Source organism: Primulina huaijiensis, chromosome 3 (assembly GCF_012295235.1).
Source record: "Primulina huaijiensis isolate GDHJ02 chromosome 3, ASM1229523v2, whole genome shotgun sequence".
Classification (NCBI taxonomy): domain Eukaryota; kingdom Viridiplantae; phylum Streptophyta; class Magnoliopsida; order Lamiales; family Gesneriaceae; genus Primulina; species Primulina huaijiensis.
In genome coordinates, this window is record NC_133308.1 from 3,302,151 (window position 1) to 3,316,049 (window position 13,899).

Here is a 13,899-nt window from a genome sequence, read left to right on the forward strand (position 1 = left end):
GGGCGCCTGCACGCGCCCCTTCGTGCTGTTTTCGTGTCCCTTCGATTTTTCTTGTATTTTTTCATTTCCTTGGCATTGTTTGATGATTGTGGTCAGTTACAATGGCCAAGGGACACCCTTATGAATGAAAGCTCATGTCTTTTCACATGAAAATCATTAAATACATGATTATTCAAAATCAAAACATACATTACATCTTTTTGCATCTCCTTCTTCCTTCTTCTAAAAGAGAGAGTTTCCTTCATTTCCTTGTGAAAAAACTTGAATATTTGAGTGCTCATTATTCAAGAGTTGTAGTTGTATCTTGGGAGAAGATTGCCACAAAACTCAAGCACATTGTGAGGGCAAATTTTTCTTAAGGAGAAAGTGTTCAACACTTGCCTCTACAAAGCCATTTCTTTGTTTTCTTCTTGTTTTTCTCTCACATTTTAATACCCCAGTCAAACAATTCTCCATCACGTGAAAGTTTTATTTTAAAAGGACTTTTTCAAATGTATCGAATTATTCAGAGCAAAAAGGAAATAATTTTCAAATTTAACCAATCAATCTGAATTTTCCTCCATTTATCTAGACTTAAAATAATAAACAAATAAATATATATATATACACACACACACAAAGAAGACGTGAGATTTAAAAGAAATTTGGGCTCCAACGAGTTTCCCCTCCTCAACGCTCAAGCGAAGCGAGCACGCACTACACACTGCGATCTCACACACACACATAGAAGAGAGATACAGAGCGAAAAACCATGGAAATCGATGGTGTCGGAGCAATGATGGTGAACGAGACGAAGAAATCGAAGCAGCTCTCTGTGGAAGATTACCTCGACTTCTTTGATAACCGAGACACACTCCATCTCACAGTCAGTCAACTTCAACAGGTTATACGTTTGTCAGATGCACCTTCCACTACATGTTTTTAGTTGATTTCCCCAAATTTTTGCTTTTAAAAATAATTTATCATTTCAATGTTTACAGTTTTGATCGGTTGACTTGAATTTACTGTGTTTACTGCAGATCATCGGCATGCATGGCTTCAGAAAAATCATAACTCAAAAGGTTTGCTTCGAATCCAACCGCAACATAAAGTTCTATACCAGTTATTTTCCTTACTTATGATGTTTGCCTCTTCTTTTCTTCTTTTTTTGTGAACTATGATTTGGTTGATACAGAGAAATTTGATTGATATTGTGAGCTCAATGGATCTGAGTGACCTGCGCCGATCGACGCTGTTTAACGGCAGCGTTTCGGGTGATGCTCCCCTGGCTTTGGAGGAAGTGATCCACGACCTCAAACATCTCGACTGGAAGGAATGCCACGTCACCTCTCTCCTCACCCAAGGCGCTGAAGCCTCTGCCACCTCCACCTCCACCTCCACCTCCACCGCCACCAGCTGCAACACTGTTTCGGTTAAGCGCAGTGGATCCAAAAGGCGAAAAACTAGTAAGCAAGCTGGGGTTGTGCCAGATCTTTCTATTAATTCCCCTGGTACTACTGTTGCTGCCGGAAGTACTGCTGCGAGTCTGAACTTCTGTGGCTGAGACGTTGGGATTGCATTTACGATGTGGCTTGTTGGGAAGGTTAATATCTCACTCTCTATCTTGGGATTTCGCTGCTGCAGTGTTTCGTTAGTATTATTATTAAATATAAAATAGAAAACTTCGGATTCATAATGAAAATTTGGGCTATCTAAACAATTACAACATTTTTAGTTTATACATCTGAAATTTGTTGATTCCAATCATTTTGATGTTAATAAATTTCAAATTCCCTCTGAACGATTATGTTTTGTTATCAACAGTTGCATTTAACTTTAAATCTTATCTACATTCATCGAATTTTAATATATTTTTTGTTAAACATAAGTCTTTTATTTGGAGGAGATGAAACAAACTTAAACAAAAGTTGACAGTACCCGCAGGTTTATCGCTGAAGCCAGGACGTGAGCTACTCGATTATATTGAAGTTTCAATATAAATTGATCAATATTTTCTATGGTCGCCTTTCGAAATTTAGAAGTTCGGTTCTAGTTGTAAAACCAAAACTGAAATTCATAATATTTTTTATAATTAAATTTATTAATTGAATATCATCATTTTTTTCCCACACAAATACATTCCAGTTTAAATTGTTTTGTACCACAAGAAATTCAAAGCCAAAACCATATTCAAAAAACTAATTCCGATTCCACATTTACTTGAAATAGAAACCATGTCGCTCTAAAAAAAAGCCATCGAACTCATTCTGTGTCAGATAAAAAACGTAGCACTCCCGAAGCCACCGAGGAATTACGTGTTAGTTATCGCCTTTATTCGATGCATTAGAGGTACGCAAATTTGAACTGATACAAAATCAAATATGAAACTACTCGAAAGTAATATTATTATTTTTTACAAAATCACTGAAAAATCTAATGTAATTATCTGATAACCCAAAAAAGAACAACATTTGTTTGAGTTTATGTATAGAGAGTTTTTGCGTAAGCTAATCTCTATTTCACACAAATTTCGGCCACAGCCAAATATTTCAGAAATAGTAGCAATGCTGAAAATCTTTTAAAGTCTAGTTTAATTTGAAAATTAAAAGGGAAAAGAATTACATACTACATCGAACTGGAAAAACACATTATGTTAAACCTTAAAAAACCAAGCAGAAATAGTATTTTAAAGTACATATTGAAATTCAGCCATCGCACTTAAATTTTGTCCGGTTGAAAGCTCTTTCAAGAAAGTTTCAAATAATTTAACCTCAGATACAATCATTATCGTATTGCCATACTTTACTCTGAATTTCAACCTCAAATCCAACTTCATTCGACAATTTTCTAACCAGATGAGAAAAAAGATAGCACGAGATAGCGAGGAGGCAGCAAATAAGCATAGAGATGTCGGTGGGGAGGAAGGGATTTATATATACATACATATATACAAGTACACATATGTATGTATTATGTATCAAAACTTGACAATTAACAAAACCCAAAAACGAAAAACAGTAATAAATTGGATTAACTTAATCCATCCGCTATTTGTCTCATTACCTCCTATAAGCATCAACAGAGCATGACTGTATCGTCCAGGGGGGAAGGTGATGCAAGTCTTCATAGCTCATCCTTTACGTTGCTCATAGAGCTCTTGATGTCTTCTTTAGCGTTAGAATCACCGGATGCTGGAGAAGATACTGGCTTCTGGAGTTTAAAAGGGATAGATGCGTGTTTCTTGAGGAATTTGTATAATGACACAACTGTGCGTTCCGTTTCAACAGGTATCTGTTAAATGCGCAAACATGCTCAAAACCGTGATGAGGCAAACATGGGAAAAAATTTGAAAATCAGATATCCGAATTTATGGAAACTTACAGGATCAAGGCTTTTCTTTCCAGCTGGGAAGAAGAGAATTGTGGGGAAACCATCAGACTGCAAAAAGTAAACTCTTCAGCATGAATAATTACATTGCTCCAGATATTTTTCCCACAAGAATATTACATTCAATGTTTTATACATGCATGCCGATGATTATATATATCTCAAGAGCGTGTGTCTCTCATTTGCATGCATACACGGGGAGATGAAAGAAATAAACAGTTATACTATCTTAGTCTCTTTTCGGAGAGAGTACACAATTCAGAATAGAAATTTAGAATGCACAAGGATCAACGGATAAGTTATATAAAGCCAACTACTATCTTAGTCTCTTCTAGATTCAAGGTTTGGAATGCTATACTACCTTGGCTTTGTGATGTTCATTCGTGGTTCCATCCATTTTGGCCACAACAAGTGATTCTACACCATGCAAGTGCTTGGCCAGCTTGTTGTATGTTGGTTCAAGAGCTTGGCAGTGGCCACACCATGGCGCATATATCTGAATGAACATATGCTTCTAGATTAGAAATTTACCCAGAAATAAAAAGGAGATATCAAATGACAAATAGATTGATACAACAATACCTCAAGAAGAACATCTTTGGATTCGTCCAAAACAATGTCATCAAAATTATTCCCAACAACTACTTTCACATCTCCATCATTCTACAAAACGCAAGGTCGCGGAAAAGATTGATCAGCCAACCAAAATGACAAATCACATGGGGAAAAAAATTAATTAGAACTCACATTCTCAGGAATTGGATCCGATTTGAAGAATGGCTTGAGCTTGTCATCAAAGAATGACTGGCCAAATGCCTAATGAAATGAGGAAGATATTCTCAGTAAAAAAATTATGCCACCCAAAAAAGTTTTCTGAAGTCAAATCAAAACACAAGCAAAATAACAAACAAATCCGCATAAAGCCAACAATGCAAAAGCAACGAACCAAAATGAGAAATACTGAGTGATACTTAACCTTAATATTCTCAAATGTAAATTCCTCATCAAGTACATATTTCCTAGCATCATCAACTGTGTATCCTAATACCTGCAAGAATTCTCATCATCTTGAAATTTGACTGTACTTGGATTATATTATCTGATATTCAGAGCAAAGAAGAATGTGCACAGAAACAAAGGTAACTTGATGAACAATATTGAGAAGTTTACTTTCGGTGAGTCTCCCGTGACTCCAAAATAATTTGCTACAGGCTTTCCAGTTTCTTCATTGTCAACTTCCACTGATACAAATATAATCTGCATCAATTTTGAAACATGGATTATAGCCATTTACTTCAAATGAATTCACTGGAACATTGTGCTGGGAATTTTTACACAACAAAAACTTCAACCTTTACATACCTTTGCATGGTTCAACGTCAAAATAATAAAAGTTTATAACTTGAGTTAAAAATGATTGTTTTATGGGCGGAGTGCGATGTATAACAAAAACAGTGACAATCCCACAAGCACAAAGATTGGCAATTTTGGGTTGACCCCTTCTGAATCAATAATTTGAAAGAACTAAATCTGTTGCTTCAAAATTCAAATAAACATCTTTACCGACAATGCAAAAATGCCAAATAGTTATTCTCTTGCTGTTGCGGTACCTTTCCCTTGAAAAGTTTGGCGGCTTCTTCAAATATTGGAATAACCTTTTTTGAATCCTTGGATGAGGAAAAAAGCAGGAGCTGAAAATGAGAGGCAAAAGGAGTTCAATGTTATGACGGTGAAGATGTATAGTCCTGCATAGCAGAAATTATCTGTAGATTTCAATGACACATTCTGTCAAGGGAAGGGAGGTGAGGAATTTTAACAAAAAGACTCGCCTGCTTTTTAATTTGGCTCTCAAATATCAGGGATGCACTTTCTCTGCTAAAAATGGTCACTAGTGGAAGCTTGTTGGCAGAAACAAACTCAGCTATTGCTGACTTTTGGAACTGACCGTCTGCATGAATAATCAAGAGGTAAATTTTCCGCAAGATACTACAAAAAGATGACATCCATTGGCATGCATTTAGGACTAACCAAAATGAGTCACTTTCTCAGCCTCGTTTTTCAGCAAGACTAGAGCAGGGCGTTTAACATCTGCTTCCAAGTGAAACATCTTTGCCACGTTGAGATTTGAAGTTTGATAGAAATTGACATCATCATCAAGTTTTGATGCAGCAGCAAGCTCTTGACTTTCAGGACCCTGTAATTGTGAGACAAAAAATAAGTAGAAAAATGATATCTTTCATTATGAAATGAAATTAAGAAGATGAAGTGGAACCAAATCCAATGAGAGACGTAAAAAGGAATATGAAAAATGTAAATATATCAAAGGCATTGTTCTAGTACCCAAAATTTAGAACACGTAAGCTGGTGTGGGAAGGTTCGACGTCACCCATCTGCTAAACATCGATGGACAGTTTTTTACCACATGTTGATCTGGTCCATGTGGCAAAAAAATATCCATTGAGAAGGGTACTACCCTTGGGTAACGTCTAATTGATGACAGGTGCAATACTATGATGAATATTACGTAAAATGTGGCACACCATCATAAAAATACTGTCAAAGTAAGAGTTAACTTACCACCAATGTGTCAAGGAATCCCAACACGACCTTATTCTCAGATGTTAGTATGCGCTCTGCTTCCTCTGAGGTTGTTATATTGGATATACCAGGGCCTGTTTTTTTCTTGATCCAATTCACAATGGCTTCCCTATATACAAGTTAATTCTCTTCTTAACTTATCACTCCACATTATGCACGTTAATTACCACCGAAAACTTTGTATCAATTATACTTCCAGGGTGGTGCTATCATCAAGTAAACAGAAAGGTTGTGGAAATACCTTTTCCTTTTTCTGCTTTGGTAGAATAGCACTACTTTGTATACAAGGTATAAATAAAAACAAGAGACACGTGATAAAAGATATTATCATTGTCTCAGCCGCACAATAGGACTTGACTTGAAGCTATCTGATCTTAATCTAAACACAATTTTAAAATGATGTTACCTGGACATACTACATTAAATATATGAATTCCGCCCGTTCACACATTCTATATTAACTAACAAAAGGAAACTAACCAATTTTCAGGCCACAGTTTTTATAGAATAATGAAAACAGAAGTATCAATTGACGACTGTGAATGTTACAGAATCAATTAAAATTACTCAAAAGGCAATTTTTTGTCAATTACTACATGTATCTTACCTTATGGCCGGAAAACTTTGTAGTTCAGCACAAAAAAAGAAAGAACAGATTGATGTCGTGAGAACGAAAAACGGATTTCTAAGGATCGTTTAATTAGACACTGCGGAATCTCAAAAAACATGCGAACTTTCTAAACTTTGGAAATTTTTTCCTGTAAACAAGCCTGAAACCAGAATCGCCTAAAATTCAGAAATTTTTGTTTCTCATTCTATCGTAAAATATCAGATAAGCACAAAAAGATATTAAGGACAAAAGGGGAAACCGAAACTCACTTGGAACGCTGCCCTGAGTAAGTTTTATGCTCCCCGTCAACAAAGAAGTACACAGTAGGAAACCCCTGCACTTCGTACTTCTCCGCTAACTCGTTCTCAAGAGTAGCATCCACCTTCGCAAGCTTCACATCCACCGCCTTCAGTTCTGTAGCGGCCGCCGCATACTCCGGCGCCATGGCCTTGCAATGGCCACACCAAGGCGCGTAAAACTCCACCATCACGTATTTATTTTCCTCGACAAAGTCAGTGAAATTACCATCCGTCAAAACGAAAACGTCCTTTTGATCGAAATCGGGCACTTCATTCTCCCCCTCGCCGTGATCAAAGCCCGAGGGATCGAAATCATCGTAGTTTTCGAATTCATCACCCTCGTTATCTGATAATTCTGCTTCCGAATAATTGTGGTCGGAAACAGCCTCGGTTTCAGGTTCTTGTAGAAAGCTCAGGTCTTCGTCGTCGTCAACGTCACCGGAGGCAGCGGCGGAGAGAATGTGGGCGGATAGGAGGGAGAAGAGGAGGAGGGAGGCGAATGCGAGGAGGAAAAAGGAACGAGAAGCCATGGAATCAAGGTTCAATGATGATGTTGACTGTAATCGGTGTAGATTTTGACTCAGATCTGGAGGGGGTGACTGGTTTTATTTATGGACTGGGAAGGTGGAGATCTCACGACGTCGTTTTTTATCAGCTTGAGAACGTGTTGTCCTTGTATTCTTTACAAGTGCAAATTATCCGTTTTGAGAATTTAGGGTTTGGTACTCGATCGCTCACTAATTGCATTAATTAGGAAGTAGCATAAATGGCTTTATTGCCCCCAGAATTGCTTAAATGCATATGTTTTTTAAATTGATTTTTCAAATATCAAACAATCAAATGAAATATTTTAGAAGTTTTGTTTATAAATTTGATCGTAAAATATTTTTAAAGTGATACATACGTTCGTATGTGTATATATATGAATATATGACAAAAAAATTATCGATTTTTCTGTTATATGCACTATATAAACCTCTCATGTAACGCAAAAGTTTTATACTACCATAACCAGTTGAACTGCATTCGGCAAATCTTACGTGACAGATCTGCCCGTGAAATGTTGATACGAGGAATTAAACATTTAAATTTATAATCATTGCATAATCGTTCACATACTCCACCAATTATTACAATCCAAAGTTTTACTTAGATGGAACTTCAAATACAAGAATTCTTGATTTCCTTGTTAAAAAATATAATAATAATAATAAAATATTACTATAATTAATTTGAGACATAAATAATAATTATTTTTTGTCTCTTATGTCATATCCAAGGTTCTAAAAAGCGTGAAGCGCCCCAAAGCGCGGATGTCGAGCTCCAAGCTTTTCAAGCTTAAGCGAGATTAACACAGGCTTAAGCGTGAAAAAACGTTTTTTTATCTTTAGTGTAATTGTAATTATCTTAAACCAATAAATAGATAAAATAATACATAACTATGATAAATTTAAGTATGATGCATTAATTCTCATTTTTATAGAAGCATAAAAATCTCAAAATTACAATTTTTATTTTTATTTTTTCAACTAGACCACATTAAAAATATTAAATATTTGTCAAATCATTATCAGACACGCTTAATCATAATTAAAATTAAAAAATAAACATCTAAATTATAAACTTAATTTATTATTTTAAAATAAAAAGGCATACCTTCAAAATTTAAAAATTAAAAAATAAATAGATGTGATTAATTGTGCTTAAGTACGCTTAATAAAACGTTTTAATTACGTTTAATTCGGTCAAACTATAGTTTGACCGCTTTTTTCCAATTTCTCCGAAGCGGGGCGTTTTTTCGAGCTTCAAGTTTAAGCGCGCTTAAGCGAGCTTTTTAGAATATTGGTCATATCTAATTATTTCCCACAAAATATCATTATTTTTTAAATAAAAAAACATAATTATAAATTAGTGATTAATAATAATAAAAATTAATAAATTATAAATTCAAAATTTGAATTTAAATAAAAATTACTCTTATACTTTATAAAAAAATTATTATGTATGAATATTATAAAACTAGATTTTAAATATACGACGTGCGCATCGTGTTCAAATATTATAAAGACAAAAATTTGTGTGAGACGGTTTCACGGGTCATATTTGTGATATGGATCTCTTATTTGGGTCATCCATGAAAAAGTATTACTTTTATGCTAAGAGTATTATTTTTTATTGTGAATATCGTTAGGGTTGACCCGTCTCACAGATTAAGATCTGTGAGATGGTCTCACATGAGACCCACTCTATTAAATTTTTGAGACGGTCTCACATGAGACCTACTCTATTATAAAATGGCAAGCAGAATGGTGTGTATGATTGGGTGGGTTTTTACTTTTTACCACTTATCATTGGGCCTATAGCTGCCCAAAGTAGCGTGTGAAGACTGGACTGGACCGTGAAGGCTGATTTGTTAATATGGGCCGAAGCTCAACTCTCTAATTCGAAAAACGCAGTCCACGGTGAAGTCAAAATCACAGATTTCAAAGGTATAATTTTTTTTACTTATTTCTATAATTTTGTAAGTGTAAAAATACAATATGAAGCTAATACAAAAATATTGTTTAGAAAACCAGAAGACAATTAATATTTAAATTTAAAGAACCAAGGGCACGAACTCAATAAGACTACAATCATGTGTTACAACAGACTTAAAAAATTATAGAATTGCATCCTCAAAAAATTAAAAAATATCGTCGCGCGAGTTCGCGAAACCACACATGTTTTGTTTTGCGAGGTCTCTAGAAAGAAAAGAAAAACTTAAAATGCTTAAAATATTTTTCGAAATTCAAATAAGAGTAGGTCTCTTGTGAGACGGTCTCACGAATCTTTATATATGGGGTCAACCCTATCGATATTCACAATAAAAAGTAATACTTTTAGCATAAAAATTAATAATTTTTTTTGTAATGTTTAATATTTAATAATGTATGACCCTTTAGAAAATTACTTTCGATTATTTCAACGAGTAGATTTAAATGTCACCTATTTCATTTATAAAAAAAAAACTCAAATAAAGACATTATTGTAATATTAAACGTGAACACATACATTCGATGACAAAACAAAATCATGTGGCCTAATTAGTTGATATATACCAACCATGTTGTGATGGTGGTTATATGATCAGTGTTTTAAAAGAAGTCGTCGATCTAGAACCGTTTTTAGAACACAGTATATGATTATAATCTATTTCACAAATCAATAAAATCATATTAATGCATAAATATAAAAATGATTCCATTAATTTATAGTTTTAAAGGCTAAAATTCCATGAGCAAAGAAGTAATAATAATTAATTAAAGAGGGAAACAAGATAAGATCAATTGTCTCATCAACATCTCTTAATTAAAAGATGTCATTTCAAGGAAGAGGCAACATAGATATCGACTTTTTCATTGAAAGAAAAAATTCAGCGGAAATAAGACAACTTTTTGTTGTTGTATCTCTGAATCGAACAATAAACAAATCTCTTGAACAAATAATATTAATAATATTTTGTCCATTTTATCATCGACGGAATATCATTAGAATATTTCGATCTCGTGCACATTTTAAACCTTGAGAAATAACTTGCGATTCTCCAAGAATTATCATAGATAAAATATATGTGTATTTTGTGTGTTGCATAGAGTGTATTCCATGTTGTTTTCGGTCACCTATAAGCTATCTATATTTATAAGTTTTCTAGCTTGGCAATGGAAGTTATACTCCAGCTCAAATCGTGGATGCACTTATTTGATATATCAAATCTCTCCATATCCAATAATATCTTTTGAGATTCTTATTATATAAATATAATTTTTTTAATTATGATATATTTCAAATCATCAAAATTGTTGTGTCTCACGGCCGACCGAACTCATGAGAAGTATCAGCATTACTTTTCAAGATAATTATAGATCTGGTTGACTCGTTTCACGAATATTATTTGAATTTATTTTTTCATGTTACTGTGACGACAATATTATTTGAATTTATTAATTCAAAGATTCACTTAAGCAATTCTCCAGAACGATCCCAAAGCCTTGAGAGCTGAAGCTCTCAGTATGTGTTCATGGTACGGCGCACCTCCAATGAAAGGCCCCACCCAGAAAATCTACTGCATGCATGCATCAAAAATTAATACACCATTTTTCTTAATTCTTTTATATATGTGTGAATCAAAAATTAATACACCAAACCTTGTTATTTCATTTGAAAAATAACTTGGTCAAACTTTGATCTGTCGGGGAAAATTTTTTGACTATAGTTAGTTTGGTAAGTATTCTGCAAGTCATGTCATAACAATAAAATCTAAATTTGTGACAAGATCTAATTTCAAAAATCAATTATAATAAATATTAGAACTCCAAAAAAAAAATAGTTATCATTGTTTAAGATACTTCAGGTTATCCAGTTTGGTTATTCTAGACGACTCGGATGGTTCTTTTATAATATGCAGAACAAATTATCATCAAAGAGCAACNAAAAAAAAAAAAAAAAAAAAAAAAAAAAAAAAAAAAAAAGCAGAAACACTAGCAATCTACTTAACTTTAAGTTGGATAAAAAAATATGGGCATTGACAAAGTAATTATGAAGATAGACTCAAAGATCTCAGTCAATGCGATCTATTCGAATGTACAAGACCTCACCGATTTTGGTCTCATTACCATACATTGTCGTGCATTTATCCGGAACTAGAGCTTGCTCAAAATTTAAATATTAGAAGACAAGTAGTAAATAAAATTGTTCACACTTAGTTAAGACGATTCTTCATCACGTTTGTTTCGATATTTTTAATGTAATCTTTATTTATATCAATAACAACGCGATTATAACTTCTCTGTTAAATAGTAATAAAAGTTTTTTAAAAAAGCATACTTTTACCTAATCCTTTATTAGTTTGTGCAATATGAATTAAATTGTGCATTATTATATTATTAGCATTAATTAATTATTCACAAGACCAAGGATTAGTGGAAATGCCGTGATTAGATTTGATTAGATGCTTACAGGGACATGGGAATCGCGAGCACTTCGCTTGGGATCCGTGGCAGAGAACACAGTGTACACCAACACCAAGGTCCCAATAATTTCAGCTCCCAATCCCACCCCCTTGTTAATTCCCGGGGCCAACACGTTTGCCCCGCCGCCATACAAGTAGTAAGCTTTCTGGAATGCTTTGACCAGCCCCACGCCGCAGATCGCCCCCAAACACTGCGCCACCATGTACAATACCGCTCTGATTAGGGACACTTTTCGACCCAGGAACAGCCCAAACGTCACCGCTGGGTTGATGTGCTCTCCTGAAAATCAACAACGATTAATCGACTATGGTAATGGAACGTTGGAAAGGGTGTTTGTTGGAGCCAGGGCGTACCAGAGATTCCGGCGGTGCAGTACACAAATATGAAAATCATGCCGCCGAAGGCCCATGCAATGCCTAGGATCCCGACGCCTCCTCACCCATCGCCGTCGTTTGCAGTGTCCGATTGCCTAGTGTAGCCAATAACAGTCAACACACAGTACACACTTACGTAGAGGAAAAGAAGGGTGGCGATGAATTCTGCGATGAGCGCTCTGTAGAAGGCCCGTTTGCAGTGTCCGATTGCCTAGTGTAGCCAATAACAGTCAACACACAGTACACACTTACGTAGAGGAAAAGAAGGGTGGCGATGAATTCTGCGATGAACTCCGCCGCACGCTCCGCCTCTAAATCCTTCCCCATCGATAATATCTGTGTGTAGAAGTAGTGAAGACTGAAGAGTGCTGCTACTAAGGATTGTTGATACTGGAGGGCGGGCTGGTATTTATTGAGAGAAGACTGCAGCCAGAAACTAAATACTAATATTAAATAATTAAACCTTTTTTAATATGTAATTGCATTTTTTAAATATAAATAACAAATACAAACTAAATAATAAATACAAAGCTAGAATTCTTTGGATTAGTCTAGAGCCATTTTTTAAAAAAAAATCGCTCCACGGACACTGTTCATATTAACAATAAAAAATTATTTTTGACATAAAAAGTAAAAATTTTTTATGGATAACTTAAATAAAATATTCGTCTCACAAAATTAATCCGTTAGACCGCATCATAAGAGTTTTTGTGAAATCATTATATCTCAATCATTTTAATCAATTTGTTATTAATCTCTCCCTCCTCATCGAACTAGAGATGTTAATCATTAGACGCACTAACATTAATAATTAACAAAACAAATTATATGTACATATATAGTATTTAATATTTTAATTAAATAGGTGGTGGAATATTTAAAAAAATTTAATAGAGATTTTCATCTCTTAACGTTAATCTCAATTGAAAATATAAATACTTTGGGATGAGTTTGGAAAAGTAATTTAAAATATTTTAATATTTTATAATAAAAAAACTTAAAATATGTATTTGGATAAGATTTTTGAAAAATATTTTTAAAAAAAATGTTATTCGAGTATAGTTTTTAATGAAAAATTAGAGATTTTTTTGATGTTTTTAAAAATGTAGGCAACGAAGAAAATCAAAACTTTTTAACCATGTTAACATTTTTATATAACAATCGTCGAAACACATGTTTGTTTTTAAAACAATTTTTAAATCTTTTTATAAAAATCTTTTAAAAAAACATTTTATAAGTATTTGTCCAAATATACTTTAATCTAACACTTAATATGTGAATGCATTGTCTTCGACTACATTTTTTAGTGGTCGGTAAATTTTAAATATATCAGAAAACTACTATTCATGAGGACAATTAATCCATTCAAATAGGATAAAAAAAAATTATAATTTCTTACTTTCGTCTCTTTTTTTCTTTCGATTTTATTTAGCCATCCAACTTCATAAACCTAAAATATTTTCTTTATCCATTCCCAATTATTATTATTATTATTATTATTATTATTATATCCAAGAATCCTCCCACGGAAATGTCGCACTCATTCAAGTGTACGTTATGAATTGAACGGTATAAAAAATGGATATTAATATAAATTTGTAGCCGCCCAATATAAATTAATTGGTGAGCAATAATTAGACCAA

The 13,899-nt window shown here is 33.9% G+C and overlaps 2 protein-coding genes and 1 pseudogene across 2 annotated transcripts; 1 reads left to right on the top strand and 2 right to left on the bottom strand.

Annotated features, from left to right (window-relative positions):
• Positions 1 to 639: 639 nt before the first annotated feature.
• Positions 640 to 1,750, top strand: LOC140972085 (uncharacterized). The gene is made up of 3 exons (XM_073434556.1): positions 640 to 883; positions 1,020 to 1,061; positions 1,175 to 1,750. Exons 1-3 carry the CDS (start codon positions 752 to 754, stop codon positions 1,541 to 1,543), a joined length of 543 nt encoding a protein of 180 aa, XP_073290657.1. The 5' UTR covers positions 640 to 751; the 3' UTR covers positions 1,544 to 1,750.
• Positions 1,751 to 2,875: 1,125 nt separating this feature from the next.
• LOC140973114 (protein disulfide isomerase-like 1-4) lies at positions 2,876 to 7,529 on the bottom strand. Its single transcript, XM_073435707.1, has 12 exons — positions 6,844 to 7,529; positions 5,944 to 6,073; positions 5,395 to 5,560; positions 5,196 to 5,314; positions 4,977 to 5,057; positions 4,537 to 4,623; positions 4,343 to 4,414; positions 4,114 to 4,182; positions 3,949 to 4,029; positions 3,728 to 3,862; positions 3,361 to 3,417; positions 2,876 to 3,270 (listed from the first exon to the last, which is right to left on the bottom strand). Exons 1-12 carry the CDS (start codon positions 7,401 to 7,403, stop codon positions 3,103 to 3,105), a joined length of 1,725 nt encoding a protein of 574 aa, XP_073291808.1. The 5' UTR covers positions 7,404 to 7,529; the 3' UTR covers positions 2,876 to 3,102.
• A 4,233-nt stretch (positions 7,530 to 11,762) lies between these two features.
• On the bottom strand, positions 11,763 to 12,619 carry LOC140973115 (aquaporin PIP2-2-like; annotated as a pseudogene).
• Between the last annotated feature and the right edge of the window lie 1,280 nt (positions 12,620 to 13,899).